This window comes from Pseudozyma flocculosa (genome assembly GCF_000417875.1).
Source record: "Pseudozyma flocculosa PF-1 unplaced genomic scaffold scaffold00006, whole genome shotgun sequence".
Classification (NCBI taxonomy): Eukaryota; Fungi; Basidiomycota; class Ustilaginomycetes; order Ustilaginales; family Ustilaginaceae; genus Pseudozyma; species Pseudozyma flocculosa.
Genome location: NW_006920874.1, coordinates 651944 through 670358, shown reverse-complemented (window position 1 = coordinate 670358; position 18415 = coordinate 651944). Strand labels below are relative to the sequence as shown.

General features: G+C 64.6%; 5 protein-coding genes across 5 annotated transcripts; 3 read left to right on the top strand and 2 right to left on the bottom strand.

The window, feature by feature from the left end:
* Nucleotides 1-1855: 1855 nt before the first annotated feature.
* PFL1_02330 (uncharacterized protein) lies at nucleotides 1856-5064 on the top strand (the record flags this gene model as incomplete). Its single annotated transcript, XM_007879842.1, has 2 exons — nucleotides 1856-2228; nucleotides 2348-5064. 2 exons carry the CDS (start codon nucleotides 1856-1858, stop codon nucleotides 5062-5064), a joined length of 3090 nt encoding a protein of 1029 aa, XP_007878033.1.
* Nucleotides 5065-5766: 702 nt separating this feature from the next.
* PFL1_02329 (uncharacterized protein) lies at nucleotides 5767-7472 on the bottom strand (the record flags this gene model as incomplete). Its single annotated transcript, XM_007879841.1, has 8 exons — nucleotides 5767-5779; nucleotides 5911-6244; nucleotides 6341-6417; nucleotides 6518-6630; nucleotides 6733-6846; nucleotides 6938-7082; nucleotides 7191-7261; nucleotides 7422-7472. The coding sequence occupies 8 exons, from the start codon at nucleotides 7470-7472 to the stop codon at nucleotides 5767-5769; spliced, it is 918 nt and encodes a 305-aa protein (XP_007878032.1).
* A 643-nt stretch (nucleotides 7473-8115) lies between these two features.
* PFL1_02328 (uncharacterized protein) lies at nucleotides 8116-12116 on the top strand (the record flags this gene model as incomplete). Its single annotated transcript, XM_007879840.1, has 4 exons — nucleotides 8116-10871; nucleotides 10956-11169; nucleotides 11268-11600; nucleotides 11721-12116. The coding sequence occupies 4 exons, from the start codon at nucleotides 8116-8118 to the stop codon at nucleotides 12114-12116; spliced, it is 3699 nt and encodes a 1232-aa protein (XP_007878031.1).
* Nucleotides 12117-12401: 285 nt separating this feature from the next.
* On the bottom strand, nucleotides 12402-16007 carry PFL1_02327 (uncharacterized protein; the record flags this gene model as incomplete). Its single annotated transcript, XM_007879839.1, has 1 exon — nucleotides 12402-16007. One exon carries the CDS (start codon nucleotides 16005-16007, stop codon nucleotides 12402-12404), a length of 3606 nt encoding a protein of 1201 aa, XP_007878030.1.
* Nucleotides 16008-17574: 1567 nt separating this feature from the next.
* On the top strand, nucleotides 17575-18066 carry PFL1_02326 (uncharacterized protein; the record flags this gene model as incomplete). Its single annotated transcript, XM_007879838.1, has 2 exons — nucleotides 17575-17790; nucleotides 17875-18066. 2 exons carry the CDS (start codon nucleotides 17575-17577, stop codon nucleotides 18064-18066), a joined length of 408 nt encoding a protein of 135 aa, XP_007878029.1.
* Between the last annotated feature and the right edge of the window lie 349 nt (nucleotides 18067-18415).

Here is an 18415-nt window from a genome sequence, read left to right as displayed (position 1 = left end):
TCGGCTTCCAGAGGCAGGCAGGCAGGGCGCGGGCTGGATGGACCCTGCATGGTCTGGGTAGGCGCTGCCTGCCGGTTCCATCTGAAGTCAAGAAAGGCAGCCCGCTTTCTTGGTCTGCCACCAGCAAGCGCCTCCTGCAACGACGAGGTGTGCTCTGCTCGTGACGCCAGACGGATCACGGAGCAGCATATCAAGTGCAATGGTCGACGAGGAAGGTCAACAAAGAGGGCGGGGTGGAAGAGGGAGGATGGAAGGCCCCAGCTGGCCAAGAGGCGTCCGCGGCGCGCGCTGCTCCTGCCGATATCGAGGGCCATCATCGATTGCTCCCCTGTCCGAAACTCGGCGCTTAAGGCGTCGGTCGATCCTCGCCTACCTGCTCCCATCTGGCCGGGACGTCGAAGACGAAGAGATGAGGAGCTGAGCGCTGAAGAGGACGGGCACACCGTCGATCATACCCTTCTCGCTACCATGCACAACTCAAAAGAAGGCTGCCTGACCTGGTAGAAAGGGGCAAACAAAGCTCCGCCGCCCGCTCGCCCGCCCGGCCGGCCAGCGAGCGAAGCGTATTCGTCCAGATTTCCTCCGAAGTGCGATGGACCGAGGCTAGGGACAGGCAGGAGGGGAGCGAGAAAACTCCGCCAACGAGATGAGATTTCCTCACGGAGGCTCAGATGAAGCTTGCACACGCCTCGAGCCGTTCCTGTCTGCCGCCGCACGCCGCGCCGTCTGGCTATGGACTAAGATTTCTCCGTGGGCTGGATCGCTTGTCGTTCAGTTTCGTGTTTCGTGGCGCTGTGCAGGCATGAGGAGGGAATGGCGAAGGCAAGTCGACGTCTGCGTTGATCGAGCTCGTGCGAGGCCAACTGCAGACGCCCGATGCTGGCAAGCAACACGAAGGCCAGCAGGCGGGCGGATGCGAGTTGCTGCTTGCTTGTTGTTGTTGTGGAACGTCGACGCGTTTCGGTCGTCGGCGTGGGTCGAGGTGGGACGAGGGGGGCAAAAACTTGGACCGGCGTGGCAGGCCAGGCTTGGCTGGCCAGGCTGGCGGCCAGAGGACTGGTTTTTTGGGGAACCCAAGCCGCGTGCCTGCCTGCCTGCCTGCAGCGCTGCGTGCCACCCAAGTGGGGTCGAGCGTGGGGCCCAGCATCGACTGCGCCCAAATTGCCGGCGCTTGTGCGCGGGTCACACGCAGGCTGCCCGACAGCCCAGGCCAAGCCAGGCCAGGCCCACGCTGCAGGCCTGCCAGTGCAAGAAGAATCGGTCGGACCGCGTCCGGGCGAGGGCAGGGACAGGGACAGGCAGGGAGCGGCCAATTCGTTTGTCGGCTCGTCTCGCTTCGCCTGGCCAGGCCAGCCACTCGCCAGGCAGCGAGCAGGCACGCTGGTAGGTGGGACACATGTGTGGCGAAGCGCAATCTTCCCGAGACGGCTTCTCCACAGCTGGTACTCAGCTCAAGGACCCCCCCTTCCTTGCTTGTCCTCGCCCTCGACCGGTCTAGCCTCTGGCATCTCGTCTCCTCGCCACCGTCGTCCTTTCCGCTGTCCCACCACCTCCCTGCGGCGCACCGACACCAATCATTCGCACCACCCGTCGGCTTGAGCGCCCGCTCGCGTCGGCTTCTTCCATCATCCTCTACTGTCGTTTCCCGTGCCCGTGGTCTCGCTGCCTTGCTCGTCGGTCGCATCCCGAGACCGGCCTTGTTTCCGTCGCCGCTCGACTCTCCCTACCTCTTGCATCACTTTCGCCACCGGCCGACCTCTCCAATCGCTTCTAGTCAAGCTCTCCGACACCGCTTCGATTGCAATTGACCGCCTGGCGACCGCCTGACAGGAGGCGCGCTGGCCCAACCGCACCGATGGCTGCTTCACCCATGTCGGCGTCTTCCGACAACGCCTTTGTCACTCTCCTGACCTCGGACCACTATCTCCCAGGCGCCCTGGTGCTGGCTCAGTCTGTCCGCCTTGCCCACGGCATATCCAAGGATGATCGCTCCTCCAGCGCCACCGGTAGCGCCCGCAAGCGCTTCGACATCGTCGCGTTGATCACCCCAGACACGCTCTCGGTGCAGACCGTCAAGGCACTGCGCCGCAGCGGCCTATTTGACTGGATTGTCGGCGTCGAGCCGATCGGCTTCAAGCAGCTGCTCGCCACGCCGACTGCCGATGGCGACGGTGGACTCGAGGCCAATGATACCCTGCTCAAGATGGAAAGGAACCTGGCACTTCTCGGTAGGTACCGCCCTCCTTCGGCTCCGTGCCGATGCAGCTCCGCGCGTGAGGGCCACCTCTTTTTCTGACCCCGGACGTCCCCATTACCTTGCCCTTTCCCTCTGCTCCCGCCCTCGCAGGACGACCCGACCTACAAGACACGCTGACCAAGCTCCATGTCTGGAGGCTCGGCCGTGACAGCGCAGCCTCGCTGCCTGGCACCGCCACGTCGGCGTCGGGTCGCGGGATCTGGCAGGGATACGACAAGATTGTCTTCCTCGACGCCGATATGCTCGTACTCCGCCCCATTGACCATCTCTTCTCGCTCAGAGGGGATCCCAACTTTGCCGCCTCGCCCGACACGGGCTGGCCCGATGCCTTCAACAGCGGCCTCATGCTGCTCAAGCCATCCGAGGCCACCTTTGAGTCTATCCGCAAGTTTGCCAGGGAGCGTGGCAGCTGGGACGGCGCCGACCAGGGCCTGCTCAACGACTACTTTGGCGCCGAAGCCGACGAGGACGCGCCTCCCTCGGCCACCGAAGCTGCGCCGGGCGGTGGATGGAAGCGTCTCAGCTTCCGCTACAACGTCACCTCGCACGGTGGCTACACCTTTGCGCCCGCTTACCAGCGCTACGGCACGTCGATCATGGCTTCGCACTTCATCGGCCAGAACAAGCCGTGGAACCGTCCTCGTCCAGTGGCCAGCGCGGACCCAAATCCGCACCTCGCAGCGGCCGACCAGCCAAGGGGCGGACAACCGACGATTGGGCCGAGCGAGCCCAACTACCTGCTAGCCCTCTGGCACGACACCTGCGCCACCATCTACCCGGACTCGTCGCTCAGTGTGGTCCCGAGTGCGCCCGGCGTTATCGTCGTGCAGAGACCTGCGTTCACTGTCCCAACCTACAAGGCCGTCTGGGACGTCGAGGCGAAGCTCGACAAGGAGCGCGAAATCGAGGCGGCTGTCCACAACGAGCCCGTCGCTGCCGCGCCCGAGGCTCAGTACCACAGCCTGCCGCTTGATGGCCGTATCAGCCTGATTGCACCGCGGCCTCGTACGCCGACGCCGCCGCCATCGCCGCCGACTCCGAAGCCTCGAGACTTCCAGCAACAACAGCAGCCATCTCAAGCAGGCGCAACGGATTACGCTGCTGCTCCGGCGCCGTCTGCTCCCACTGAGGCTCCTTTGCGAGACATGGACTCGCCCGACCACTTTGAACCTCCGCAGCTCACCTGGGACGCTGCTCACGCGCCGCCTCCCACGGGCCAGGGCGAGCAGTTCTACCAAATGCGCAACCCTCCAGACACCTATTATCAGAACGTTTGGGACGAGCGCGCAAGGGCGCCCCGCTCCCTGGCTGAGCAGAAGGCCGTCTTCTTTCAGCCGCCGCAGAACACCAGCGCCTCGCGCAACGGCCCGGAGGCGACCGGCGGCCCTGGCTACATTCCACCACGGTTGAAGCGCGATCACGTCTTTGACAACCTCGGGAGCGACCGGCCCGACCCGAGCAAGATCAAGCCCATCTTCCCGTGGGAGCAGAAGAGGTCAGCAGCACCGCCAACACGTGTCTTTCCCGACGAGCCGAAGCCGCCGCCGCCGCCTCCCGCGCCGCAAGGTCAACAAGCAGCCTCGTCGTCCGACTCCGCAGCCAAAAAGGCGCTGCTGAGCTTCGAGGCCAGCGAAGGTCGCAGCACGTCGGGCACCGCTTCGCCGACCCTGTCAACCATCTCTGCGTCCTCCTCGATCCGTAGAGGCCTGCCCTCGAATCTCGCCTACACCAACGCGTGGGACGAGGAAAACGCCATCGGCAAGTTTGCCCAGTGGTGGACGAAAGCCAGCACCCGCAGCGAGGGCAAGGAGGTCGGTGTGCAAGCGACGCCCGCCGTCCGGCACCGATCGGCGCAGACGGGGACCCGGGCAGGGATGGTCAACCAGGGGATGTCGACCGCGGACGCCGGCACCTCGATGTACGACACCAACGCCGAGGGCGACGCGGGTGCCCAGAGCGATAGCCGCGATGGCGATGACGAGTCTTCGAGCGACGGCGAAGATTCCGACGGCGGCGACAACAACAATCATCGCCGGACGGCATCTGGCAGGAGCAGCGGCGGCGATGGCTACTCTTCCTCGAGGTCGCGCGGAGGGGCCAGGAGGGGCTACCAGAAAAAGGCCGAGAACTCGCCAGTGCTGCAGGCCTTTGTCACGCCCCGCAGCCCGAGGACGACTTCGCGCTTCTCCAACGCGACACTCGCTTCCGATCCGCGCTCGTCGATCGATGCCAGCGGCTACCCGATCGGCTCGCAGAGGGCAAAGTACCGTATCCGGCCCGAGAACTGGAGCGGCAGCTCCGGAGGCACGCCGCCCAAGAGTGCCAGCTACGCTCGCGGCACAGTGGGCGAGCAGCCGTCGGGCTACCACCGCCGACGCAGCCAGGATGGCAGCGGGGAGCTGTACACCCGCAGCGGAAGCGGCTCCGGATCCGGTGGGTCCGGCACCACGAGTCCGACGAACCTGATCGGGCTGCGTGGCACCTCTGCCGTGGCGGCGCCCAAGATCCCAACCTCGTCCTTCTCGATTTCTCGCAGCTACGGCGTTGTTGGCGGCGGCGGCAGCAGCGGCGCCGGGCATCACGCCCCGCCGCCTCCGATCCAGACGAGGACGAGCGGTCGCAACGGCAGTCCGAGCAGTCGCGGACTGAGGACGCCGACCTACCACGAGTTCGGGCCTGCCAACGCGGGCGGAGTCGACGTGCCGTTCAGCTCGAGCCCCGTCAACTCTCGTGCTGAGCTCGACCAGCAGAGCCGGGCGCACCGAAACACGTACGCCTCCAGGACGGGCGGGCAGAGCTTCATGTGAACTCGGCCGCGTCGCTCGGTCGCTGCTCGTCCTCGCCATCAAGACCATTCACCTCACCCGACTCCCTGCAGGATGGCGAGCCGCTCCGACACACACCAGCTATTACTCTCGCAGTGGACCCGCCCCCGCCCCCGCCCCGTCCAGCCATGTCTTTCCATCGCAACGGAACCACTCCGCCTCTTTGTCATCGCATCAACTGCAATCCGCATCTCAGCCTCCCGTCCCTCCTCTCCATCTAGACAAGGTTAGACTGTCGCGCCATTTTTCATCCTGCCTGCCGTCCTTTCACTCCTCTTTCGTCTTCATCTCACTCGTGGGATCTCATGGCTGCCATGCGGCGTACGCCGTCGACGCCTTCGATTCCATCCTGCTCTTGGCTTCCATTGCGTTTCACACATCAAGACCGATCCCTAGACTTTGCAGGCGTTCTGCCGTTGACGGCGCTGCAACCACGCACGCACGCACACACGCCGGTGATGGGTTTCCATACCTTGTCATAATTGGGAGGCGGGACGGCTGGACGGTACGCTCGTCGAAGCGAGAAGAGGGCGGGAACGAGGGGGGCGGTCGACGTGTCTACAGTGATCGGAAGCGGTTGAAGGGGTGTTGGATTGCGGGTCGTCGGGAAAGAAGACGAGAAGTCGAAGGGAGCGGGTATGGGCGATGAAAGCGGTCGAGGAGGCACGCGTGTAAAGTCACAGACTAGTGCTGACCGCTACTCGAGGCGAGGTCAAGCGGCGGGCAGAAAGAGCGGGGAGAGAGGCGCGGTCGACGATCATCGTCAGTCGGCCACCATTCAAAGAAAGCCGGGCATCGAATCCCCCCCTGCAACGCAGCAACACTCACGCATCAAAGATGGGCCGATTGCCCGCATTCGCACCGAGCGCCGCGGCACTGTCGGCACTTCCGACATCGTAGCCGGCCACGCCGCCCGCCGCACCGCCCGCAGCGTCAGTCTGGCCGGGCACGCCCGTGGGGACGTAGGCCTGCTGCGGCACGCCCGTCTCGTCGACCATTTCGGCCGCCTCGACGACCTCGTACATGGCGCTGGCCGCCTCGGGCGCGGGCACCTTGCCCGTCAAGAGGTCGATGGCCGGGATGGGCTGGCCGTAGAAGTCCTTGTTGGTCTCCTTGCGCTCCACCAGCACCGTGCCTTCGAGCGAGACGCCGGCAAAGAGTCCTGCCGTCGGGGTCCGAGGGAAAGCAGTAAGAGGAGGGGGGATACGATGTGAGCGCGGCGTCCCGAGCTGTGGGACGGGCCGGGACCTAGACTCACCCTTGGAGCGCGAGTAGGAGAAGAGCGGCGTGGGGTTGTTGATGGCGGCGTTGATGGCGCCGCCCGTGCCGATGGGGCTGCAAAGGAGGGATGGACATGTCGGAGAGACCGCCAACGTCAGCTTCCGGCGAGGCGGAGACGCCATTCTGCGGCGAGAGCGTCCCGCAGTCGACTCACCCGGCAGCAGCCGAGAGGCTTCCGCCGATGGTCAGGTTGCCGGCCAGAGCGAAGCTCTTGACGGCTTCCTCGCTGTTCATGACCACGACAAACTCGGACAGGTCTGCACCAATCTGCGGCGGGAACATGAGAACGGGCGCGCAGGGCCGAGCTCCTCGGGATGGTCAGATCATCGCCCAACGACATCGAGCTGGTTCCCACCACACGGCACTCACCTGAAGACCGAAACCCACGCCGCCGGTTCCGATGCAGCTGGGGGCGGACCAGGAACCGTCGGGAAGACGGGCGATGACGACACCGCTGCCCGCCTTTGCCGACCAGACAAAGCCCTGTGAAGCGCGAGAAGAAGACGGCCGTCAGCAGACGAGACAGAAGGCACAGCGCCCCCAAGGGCGTACGTGACGGACGCGCGACACGCACCGCCTTGACGACGGTGAAGACAGCGAGGCCCTTTGCCTGCTGCAGCACCGCCTTGGGGATCGAGTTGAGCGCCGAGTCGGGATGCTCCGGGTCGGCCAGGAAGCCCTGCAGGACCTTTGCCGCCTTTTCGCACTCCTTCGGGAGCCTGCCGAGGGGCAGTTGAGGTGCGACACAGCGACGAGGGACGATCTTTCAGCCTGGGAGCTGCCCACAGAGGACGGGATGGAGCAGCTGCGGTGCGGCAGCGACTCACGAGAAGCCAGCGCGGGCGACCTGAGCTTGCTCGTTGATCTGCCTACTGGACGTCTGAGCAAATGCGGTGGCCTGAGGCGGAGTGAGGCAGAGTTACGGATCGGACCGAGAGCCGAAGAAGGGGCGGGTCGGGCGTCAGTGCCACGTCGATGCAGGCGCACACTCTCCTCGCCCCATGGCGTGCTTCAGCCGACAACAAGACCGGTCGACGGAGTGACCGAGCGAGGCTCACCTGGGTGCCGGCCTTCTGCGCCACCTCTCTGAACTTGTCGAGGAAGGACATGGTGGTGGTTGCGAGGGGTGTGGGTGATACGAGGCCGAGTTGACGATGGTGGTGTGAAAGAGAGACTGGGAGCTGCCACTGCTGCGGCCCCAAGTGGAGGACGACGAGGGAGGCCAGGCTGCTGTGCGTGTTGGTCTGAGCCGGGCAGCCAGCCAGCCAGCCCGCCCAAGGCCGGGCAGTGGGGCTTGCTTGCGCATCGCCTTCGACTCGCGGCCAGGCGAGGCCGCCCAGAGCCAAGGTGGGGCCGGCGCACGGCCGCTCCACACGCAGCCAGCACATACGCCGTCCGTCTTTCCCCCTCGGCCTCGCCACGACTCCGAAGCGATCCTCACCACCTCGACCCTTGTCTTCTGCCCGGCCCCTGCTCTGTCGTACCCCGTCCTAAGCCCTGCTTCCGCCTCGTCGCCTGTGCGGCGAGACTGTCACTTTCTGAAGCAACCCTCTGCCCGGAAACCCGACTCGTCCTTTCCCTCGCCAGACCTTGGGACCGGCTCTGGTAGCGGCCTTCTTCGACCCGGAGCTGGACCATATCATCCTGGCATCGGCCTCGTCACCGCCACCGTCACCGCCTTGATTTTGCCAGTGCATCATCTCGCTCACGCCCTCCCTCGGCCCATCAGCATCAGCAGCACCGCTTACGGCCATGTCGACTCCCAGCAGCTCGCAGCGCAACGGTCTGCTGGCACCCGGCGCCGGCGCCGCTGGCGGCTCCAATGGCACCACCAATCCAGCCGGCGGGTCCAACAGCCCCAGCAAGACCAAGGAGCTCTTCAATGCAGCCCTCCAGTCGCGCGACGCTGCCAACAACTACATCGCACACATCAAGATATGGGAGGATGTGGCGTCCGAGGATCCCAGCGCCGGCACCGGTGCATCGGCCAGCCAGAAGAAGGCCAGGTACCTTATCCTCGCCGTCCAGAAGGACACTGGCAAAGTCACCATCAACAAGGCCAAGCGCAACGCAAATGGCAGCTTCAGCATCGGCAAGGACTGGGATCTCAACACGCTCCGCGAGGTGACCGTCCACGATCCAGACGTCTTCAGCATCACCCTCACCCGGCCCTACAAGTGGCAGACCCAGCACCCGAGGGAGCAGCTCATGTTTCTGCAGACGCTCGTAAAGGTCTACCGCAAGTACACCGGGGACAATGGACCCAAGCTCGTAGGTATCGACGTGCCGCTCAGCAGCGGAAGCAGCCTCAGCAACAGCTCGCGCGGTCGTGACGCGAGCCCGGCACCTCCCGCACCGACGCAGACAACCCCCGTCGCCATACCATCCCGGCGGCCAGAAAATGGCGCAAAGATGTCGTCCAGCTCCAGCTCTCCGGCACTCTCGCCGCACAACCTGCCAGCCCCCTCGCTCAACCTTCCAATGTCCGCCTCACCCACACGTGGCGCCGACGCCTCGAGCAGGCACACGCACAGCCCGTCCAAGTCCTCGATCCTGAGCGCCCGCTCGAGGAGCGAATCGCAGAGCTCGTTTGACAAGCCTCGACCCGCCAAGCTGTCCGAGAGCTCTAGCACCAATGCACTGTCCAGCAGCGTTTCGCCACCGACCCTGGACTCGCCTTCGAGGACCATGCCGCCGCCACGACCCTCTGCGCGGCGCCTCGTCAGCGCCGACAGCCTCTCGGTACCGACCCCGCCGCCGGCACGCCGACAAAACAGCGGAGACTCGGTTCGCAGCGCGAGCAGCGGCGGAAGCAGCGGCGATGCTCGAGCAAGGCTGAGCGCGGTCGGGCCTATGCGTGGAGGCGCCGCTTACGAGCGCATGCTGCTTGCAGGCACCGGCCTCAGCGGAGTCGCCGAAGCGGACGACGACGAGGATGGTCAGGACCCATACGGCGGTGCGGTGCTTGGAGACGGCGAGGCGGCGGCCTCGGAGACGACGATACAGGCCAAGCGCGCGACGCTGGGCCGGCCCAAGGCTGCCAGACTCGACTCGAGCGAGCACGCGCGGAGCCAGGCGAGCGCCAATTTCGACGACGACGAGGACGAAGACTCGACACTGCAGGCGGTCGAAGAGATGCTGGAAGGCTTCGAGTGGCGCGGGATCGGCGCAAGGCACTTCCCGGATTCCGGCCTCGCGCCAGCGACGGGCAAGGGCACCGCCGATGTCATCGAGGCCCGCCTGCTCGACGAGCTGTCCGCGCTCGAGTCGGCCAACATCCATGCCATCATCGAGTCGGACGACCGCGTGGCCCTCGTGGTCCAGCACATGGAGGAGGCGCTCGCGCATCTCGATATGATGGACAGCATGATTGCAGGCTTCAAGGTGCAGCTCAACTCGAGGGCCGACGACATTTCGCACATCGAGAGCCAGAACCGCGGTCTTCAGGTCCAGACATCGAACCAGCGCACGCTGATGGCCGAGATCGACAATCTGATCAACACTATCAACGTCGACGACTCGGCCCTGCACACGCTGAGCGCAGGCCGGCTGGAGAACGACGAGGGCATCGCCCAGCTCGAGAGCGCTGCCGCCTCGCTCTACAAGAGCATGCTACAGGCCAAGCGCGATGGCGACAGCAACGGCGGCGACATGGCAGCCGCCACCGAAAGGCTGGCCGAGCACGAGTCGGTGTCGAACCGCTTCTGCAAGCGCGTCATGGACTACCTCAACGTCACCTTCAACGTCGAGGCGCAGCGGCTGTTGAGCGACCCGGCGCGTCAGAAGGCGCTGGCCCCGCCGCTCCCGACGTTGCGGGACCACGCGAGCATGGAGGACGCGCTGGGACGCTACTGTGGCATCCTGCTCTACATGAAGGAGGTTTCGCCACAGAACTTCTCGCGCGTCTCGGCCTCGTACTTTGCCTCTGCGTCAGAGTGCTACAAGACCGAGATGCAGAAGCTTTTTGCGGTGTACAAGAGCCAGATCAAGCAGGCCTCTGACGAGGACATGCACGAGGCCAGCTTCGCGCCCGCTGCGACCACCAGCGTCGCCGCTTCGGCCATTCGGTCCGGCACCATCCGCCGAACGGGCAGGGACAAGAACAAGCTGGGTAGGGGCAGAAACGACATTTCGGCCTCCGAGGTGAGCTCCGAGACGCTGGCGGGAAGTGCTCATCTGGCATGCAAACGCGCTGACACCCTGTCGATCCATCTCCCTGTCTGTATCGTTGCTCAGGCCTTCCAACGGGCTCTGTCCAACGTGATCCCGATTGTGCTGCGGGAGCAAGGCTTTATCGCCGACTTGCTCCACGTCAACGACAACAATATCACGTTTGCCGACTACATGGACCTCGAGCCCTACTTCCGGCGCCGTGCGCAGGGCGTGTTTGGCGTCTCGTCGACCGGAGGCCCGCTGCGCGAGATGAAGGGCGCGCTCGACCTCATCTTTGGCTTCCTAGCACCCGAGCTGCAGAGCTTCACCGACGCTGCACTGGCAAAGGAGAAGATGTGAGTTCAGGGTAGAGTAGCGAGGGGCTTGCGAAGGATCGTTGCTGACCTCCCCTGCACGACTGCTGCGGTGCACGTATGCAGCTCCATCTTCGGCCTCCTGGCCGCGCTCGATCGGGCAATGATCGAGGCCGAGGAGCTCAACTCGGAATCGATCCTCAAGATCCTGTCGAAGCTGCAGATGCGCCTGGCTTCGCAGCTCGAGCGCTTCATCCAGGACCAGATCAAGGGCATCGAGCAGACCAAGCTCACCGTCAAGAAGCGAAAGGGGATCGTGCACTTCATCAAGGTCTTCCCGGTACGTGCCGCGGCCGCCGCGGGTGCTACTCGCACGACGACAGCCGCTGACAGAGTTCGTCTGCCCCTCCTTTGCCCGCCCCGCTATTTTCCGCGCAGACGTTCGTCGATCGCGTCGAGTCGCAGCTCATCAATGCCGAGACGCTCAACGTCCGCCACGCCGTCGATGGGCACTACGATGCCATCTGCCGCGCCATGTTTGACGCGCTGCAGACCATCTCTCGCGTTGATGGCGGCGGCGTCGATGAGGACAAGGGTCAGCTCAATCACCACATCATCCTGATCGAGAACATGTGGTACTTTAACGCCAACATCTCCAAGCAGCGCAACGCCGCGCTCAATGCGCTCGTCAAGCGCGCCGAGAAGATCTACGGCGACAGCCTCGAGAGCTACCGCACCAGCGTCCTGCGGCGACCACTGGGCAAGATGATGGTGAGTGCGCCGACGGCAGCGGCCCGGAAACTTGACCTCTGTTTTAGTGCCATGCTGCCGACGTCTTCGCTCGATCCTAACGATTCGCCCCTCTTCTTCTTTCCCGCGTGGTACGTCTAGGACTTTGGCGACGGCATCGACGCGTTGCTGCGCTCGACGCCCGCCACCGAGGTCTCGCTGCACTCTACCTACTCCAAGTCGGCGCTCAAGCGGCTGGTCAAGGAGTACGGCGCCAAGGACGTGCGCAAGTCGATCGAGGCGCTGTCGAAGCGGGTGCAGAAGCACTTTGGCACCGACGACGACGATCTGGCCGAGCACCACGATCGCGGCGATGAGATCGAAGAGGTGCTGGCGCGGGTGTGGGCCAGCTGCGAGGACGGCTTTGTCCGCGAGGTCGACAGGCTGGCGAGGATCGTCCGCGACTGCTACAAGGACGCAAGCGTCGGCCTCGAGGTCGGATCGGCCGACGTCAGGCGCTTGTTTGCCGGTTGCGCGCCCAGTGGCAGGAGGAAGTGAGCCATCCCGCTCGCGAAACATACACAAGAGGGGCGACGAGGGCCTCGGGCCTATCTATCGACATCCGGTTCCATCTCAGCTTTCGATGACGGATCAACGGCTTCTCCGTCGACGCCAGAGGACAATTGATGCAAGACTCTTCTCCTGGGTCTTGGGTAGTGGTACATATTGCACGGAGAGAGGCGATGAAGAGACGGAAGCGCCACAGAGAGAGAGGTGGTGTTGTGGTTGCTCCTCGATCCCGCGGATGGAGGGCCAAGGGGAGGGTTCTGCGCTCTGGCGCGCTCACTTTCTATCATCACGAGGCCTTCCGCCCGCCTCGTAGGCACGGGCGACCCAGCCGAGGTAGGCGAGACCCTTCTTGTGGTCAAAGTGGACCAGGCGGTGGTGCAGGAGCTCGAGGTCGACAAACGTCAAGAACGGCGGTGGCGTCTCGCTCGTCGTCGTCGTTGTCGACGTCCGTGCCGGGTCAGGGGAGTGACGGCCATTGGCGGCGGCAAAGTCGGTTGCCAACGTCTCGAGCGTCTTTTGGGCGACGGGCATGGGCGAAAGGTCCAACTCGCCTGCCAACTTGGCCGGCGTGGTGGTGCGCGAGGGATCTTTTGATCTCCTCTCGACCTCCCTCGAGGTTTTCAACAGCTTGACGCCAGCGCCGGCACGGGCGGCCGAGGGCGAGGAGGTGCGGTTGCGGTTGTGAGGAGCAAGGTACGAGCCCTGCGGCGGGTAGATGCGCGCAAACTCCTTCAACACCTCGACGGCCTCGTCGAGCCGGTTGGCCTTGGCCGAGTAGCGGATGCGCTGCGCCCAGCACTTTTCCACGACCCGCGGGTCCAGCTCGCCCGGCTGCGACTCGAGCGACCGGAACATGGCCCAGACCTGTTCGACGATGGCGTCGGCTGCGTCGCTCGGCTTTTGCCGCGTCGCCGTCTCCAGCACCAGCAGCAGCGTGTTGGCGTTGGGCGTCAGGCCGAGCTGCGCAAAGAGGCCCGGGTCAACCCCGTCTTGCCCTGGGCGGACGTGGTGCCACATCGTCTCGACGCGCGAGGCAGAGGGGAGATGGTGGCCCAGCACGGCGAGGTACGCGTTGAGCAGCGCGACAGAGGGCGTGACGGATCCCAGCGACCCTTCGACCTGCCGCCCGTCGACGGTGCGCGGCTGGTCGGCCAGGATGCGTGCCATCAGGGCGCGCGCTTCCGTGATGAGGTCGTAGGCCGTCTGCGGGACGAGGTGCGAAAAGACTTGCGCCGCCTCGGTGGCCGTCAGCGCTTCCTCTGCTGGTGGCGCCGCCGTGGCGAGCGAAGTGGATCCCGCCGCCTCGGACGTAGCGGATGCCGGTCCTTGCTTGGCAGCGACGGACGTGTCCGCCTCTGCGGCGGTCGGCTTGGCGGCGTCGTCCTCCTCCTCCTCGACCTGCTTGGAGGCGCCTTCACCGACGGCGCCGGGCTGCTGCTGCGTCTTGGACACCATCTGGCCCCTCTTGACGGGCGGAACGAACGAGGCATAGGCCCAAAAGACGTGGGTGAGGGTCTCGGCGTTGGGCCGCTGGGCCATCATCTCCAACCTCTGCGCCTTTGTCAAACCGTGCAGGCCGCGGCCGTCTTCTTCAAACAGCGGCGACGTCGACCGGATCATTTCTGCGAGCACCCAGCGCGCACGCGGCAGGTCCTTGTTCCTCGCGCAGCCCTGGAGCAGCGCGTTGAACGTGTAGCGGTCCGGCGCGAAGCGGAGGTAGGCCGACTCGAGCCCCTCGCGCTCCTTTGCATCGGCGTCGGCTTGGCCCGAGAGCATCTTGACCCGCTCCGTCTCGAGCTCGACCATCTCGCGCAGCAGCCGGAAGGCCTCGAGGTAGAAGTCCTTGCGCCGGGCGCAAGCGAGGATCAGGTTGTTGTAGACCTCGGCGTTGGGGCGGACCACGTAGCGCGTCGTCATCTCGCGGAACAGGTCGAGCGCCCGCTCGGCGTCGGAGCGCCGCGACGGCATCACGCCGCCGGCGCCGACTGGCGTGCGCAGCGGGTCATCGACGTCCTGCGGCTGGATGCTTCCCTTTGCGCAGGCGCGGATCATGAGGGCGTAGAGCGGCGCGTCGGGGATGGGGTGGGCCACGAGCCGCATGTGGTAGAAGAGGTTCCAGCCGAGCGCCTGGATCTCTTCGCGCGGATCCCCGACCATGCGATCGATGGCCATCGTGTAGGTCGCGATGGCCGCGGGCGGCAGACCGCCGCTGCCGCCCTCGAGGCTGTTGAGGATCTTGACCGCCTGCACGTACTGCCCGTCGGCGAGGTAAGCCTTTGTGAGGCAGTGGAACGTGTGTCTGTCGGGGCGCAGACCCAGCTTGTCGATGAGCGAGAGGGTGTCCTGACAGCGCTGGATCTCGCCGCGGGAGGCGTAGACGTCCATGACCTGATTCAAGAGGCTGAGAGGCGGCGGGAAGTAGCCTGCCCTTCGCATCAGCTTGAGTGTGCGGGCGAGCCCTTGGTCGTCTCCGTAGCGGGCGGATGCGACCGACAGCGCCGTCCACTCGTCGATGCTGGCGACGCCGAGAGGCAGGCCCGACGGTGCGGGCTCGTCGCTGGTTGATGATGCAGCGGTGTCCGCCGACATGTTGGCGGGCTGCTCGAGGAGTCGCTCGATCCGGTCGAGCATCAGGCCACGGCTCTTGGCGGACGAGATGTCCTGCAGGATCTCGTTGGCAGCGGAGATGTACTGCGGCTCAGCGACAGCTTCGCTCTGCGTAGCGGCCGAAGAGGTGCCCTCCGCCGGGTCCGTGGCGATGCTGCGATCGAGCGGGATGCTGTCGAATTCGGGTATCCGGGAGAGTTCCTGGTCTCCGCCGGTGGATGCGCTCGTCTCTGAGCGCTCCTTGGTGCCATCAGAGGTCGGCTTGAGGAGGTAGTTGTGTGCCTCCAGGATCTTTGCGATCCTCGATGCCAGGCCGGACTTAATATCCTGGAGGGACTGCTGCTTGCCATCGGGAAGTTGGTTGACTGACCGAAGCTTTGTGAGCCTTTCGAAGAGGAGCTGAAGCCTGGCCTCCTGCCGCTCCTCGTGAGTAAGACGTGAGAGGTCGACGAGCCCGTCATCTTCGTCCGCTTCCGGGCTCCGACGGGAAGAAGTCGGGGGCTTCAACGGCAGAAGCGCTCGGCCGCGATCGCGAGCGTCGAGCACGCGCTCCCGCAACATCTGCTGCGCTTCTAGTCTGGCCTGCTGTCGCTCGTCCTCGATGACGGAGACGCCCGATGAGATCAGTGCCCGCTCCTTACGACCGCTTTCCAGCCGAGCCAGTCTCGAATCCTCGGTGCTGGCGGGTGGTGGCATCATGAGAGCCTGGTAGAGCTGATCGAGGGTCTGGTCGTCGAGCGGCGGTAGCTCCTTTGTCGCCTCGTCCGCCTTTTCCTTTTTCTCCAACTGCTCGAGCTGCCGCGAGAGGCTTGCCAGCTCCCTGCGCAGCACCTTTTCCTGCTCGGCCAGCGTGAGGCGCTCGCCGTTGGGGCCCTCGAACTGGGGCTCCCTGAGTGGAGGCTTGGTGGCGGGAAGGCCTTCCTTTTCGCGGCGCTTAGAGATGCGTTGTGCGGTCAAGTCGGCGCGGACGCGAGCCTTTTCGCGGGCGGCGGCCTTGCGGAGGGCGCTGGCGGGCAGACATGGCGTGGAGCGAAGGAGTACGGTGGCAGTCGTGTGCAGGCCCTGGCTGTGCGGAGGGCTGTATATAATCGGCTGCCTATCGATCGGAGCTGATTTGGTCCCTAACCGAGGCCAGACGGACAAGAAGAGCGAAGCAGGCGTCGATACGGATGCGGCCGTGTTCCACAGCGTGCGCTGCTGGTGACGTCGGGTGAGCTGGGCCAGAGAGGCCACCGCCGTCCTCTGGCGAGCCAGGAGGCGAAGCTCTTTCATACGGTGCGCCACTGGTCAGGATGGTGGTGCGGCGTGCGATTCCGTGGTCAAGCAGAGTGCTGTGGCGGTGTGGGTTGGGAGCGAGTGGTGGGCAGTTGATAGGAGCCACGGGCCGAAGAGGAACCGAGGGGCCATCAGCCGCCGCCGCCGCCGCCGCCGACTTTTTTCTTCTTGATTTTGTCCACGCCAGTTGCCGGGCTCCTCCACAACCACAACCGGGACTCGGGGTCCAGATGCTGCACCACGCGACTCAGCCCTCTTTCGGGTTTTTCGCAACTTTTGAATTTATCCCGCTGGTCGTCGGAAGTTGGGGGACGGCAGCTTTGCAAAGAAGAAGCAGCTTGATCAATTTCAGGTAGTGCGATTTTTGAAGATCAGCGCATCAGGACCGCGGGTCCTTTGCCAAAACTGCCATCTGGCCCGACCATCAGCGGCCCTAGCCAAAATTCTAATTTTGCTGGTTCCAAAACAAAGTACCCTGTCTCTGAGACTCTAGAGAATCCAGCCAGCAGACACTCGAGCTCCGATTCGAAGTCTGATCGTGTTCTGAAGATAGGGGAAAACCGACATCCGCCTCCTCAAGGAAGGCTGAACAGGGAACCTCGGAAGTCGGCCCGCCTGAGTTGGACGCAGGGTCCAGGCTCGGCTTGGCCTGGCTGGAGTGGCTGCTGGCAACTTCCCCGAGACTGCGGCGCTCGCAGGCTACCACCGCTCCTCGACACTCACCATCGCCGCTCCGGCGATCACACCCTCGGACCATTGGCGACTGCATCCGATGGCGGACGCCTATGCAAGCCGTCATGGGGCCCTCAGCTCGGCGCGCATCTCCGTCAACGGGCCGCAGCTAGATCGCATCCTGACAGATGAGACGCGGGCGCTCTGCAACGACCTCTTCGACTGCCCGACTCTCTCGAGTGTTCCCACCAGCTTGGTGAGGACACGAGCTCACCGCAACGCTCTTCAGAGCTCGCCGCGGTGCATGAGCTGATGTGTCATGCTCTGTGCCCGTTTGTTCCGTCCAGCACACGCTACAAGAGGTTGAAAGAGCGGTCAACGCGCTCAGCGGGGGCATCCTTTCCAGCTCGAGTGTCGAGCGCCATCGGGCCATTGAAAGGACGAAGGCGCTGCTGACAAGGCACGACGTTCAGCATTCGTATCAGAAGACCAACAAGGCCACCTGGCGGGCCTATCACAACGATGTGCTTCGCGTGCTTACAGATGATCCGAGCCTCTCCACGACGTAAGCTTGCCTGCCTCTCGACGTTTTCCGCAGCCGAAGCTCACACACTGATCGCCGTCCCCTGCCCTGATCCTTTCCTTCAGCATCGAGACGACGTGGGACAACCCACCAGAACCAGACTTACTGGCCGATGGATTGGCCGACGTCGGGCGACCTTGTCCGGACCTGGGCATCGGGCTCAATGGCAGCTCAGCATTGAGCGGTCTCGGAGCGTCCGACGATACCACCCTTGCCAACTGTCTGAGATGCTTGCAAAGCGACCCTTCCATCGGTCTGGAACCGTTCCCGTCGAGCTCGGGAAGGCCCGTGCCGTACCCTGCGGTGGTGATGGAGGCTGCGAGCGACTACGAGCCCATCGCGTCGGTGGTGGACCGGGCAGCGCGAGGTGCCGCCGTGGCGCTGGCGATGCAGCATCAGCTCTTCAGCTTGACCGGCGAGCGTCCAGCGCGACAGCGGCCGGTCTTTTGCATCTGCGCGTCCGGCACCTACTGGAGGATCCTCGTTTCCGTCGCCGTCGCAGGCCAGGGCGGTGGGAACAGCTATGTGAGTACGCCGATGCGGCCCTGTGGCCCGCCGATAGCAAGGCCCGCGACTGAGCTTCGACCTCGTCTCTTCCCCGCACCGCAGCACGTCTACCCCATCGACCACTTCGACACCCTGCATGCCAAAGACATGTTCCGGCTCCAACTCGTCCTCGACAGGATCCGACGCTTCGCGACTCAGCGACATCGGCTCGAGATTGAGCAAGCTGTTCGATGTCTCTTGAGTCGTCGGGACCACCCGTCGACACACGACTGCGGCACTGCAGGCGAGGCGTAGATTGCTCGGCCTCTTGATCGCCCTTTCCTCGGCGCCGTCAGGGCACCGCACAGCAACCGGCGGGTGAGTCCTGGCCATTCACCTTCGCCGATTGATTCTGCTCCCTCGCAAGCTTCGTGGCACAAGAGGATCAGAGCAACACATGCGTTTGAATCGTCTCTTGCCCGGGCGAGAGTCAGGTCGGTCCTTCGTTCGGAAAGCGGTATGACATCAAACTGGACATGGCGCTTCAATTGGGGAAAAGGCCGGCTCAGCTCAGCGGGCATTTTCCTTGCTTGTTGTTTCGGGGGGTCAGGCCCGGCAGGCCCTGCTCGCGTCTCGGCGGTTCGGTGGATCGGCGCCTGCCTGC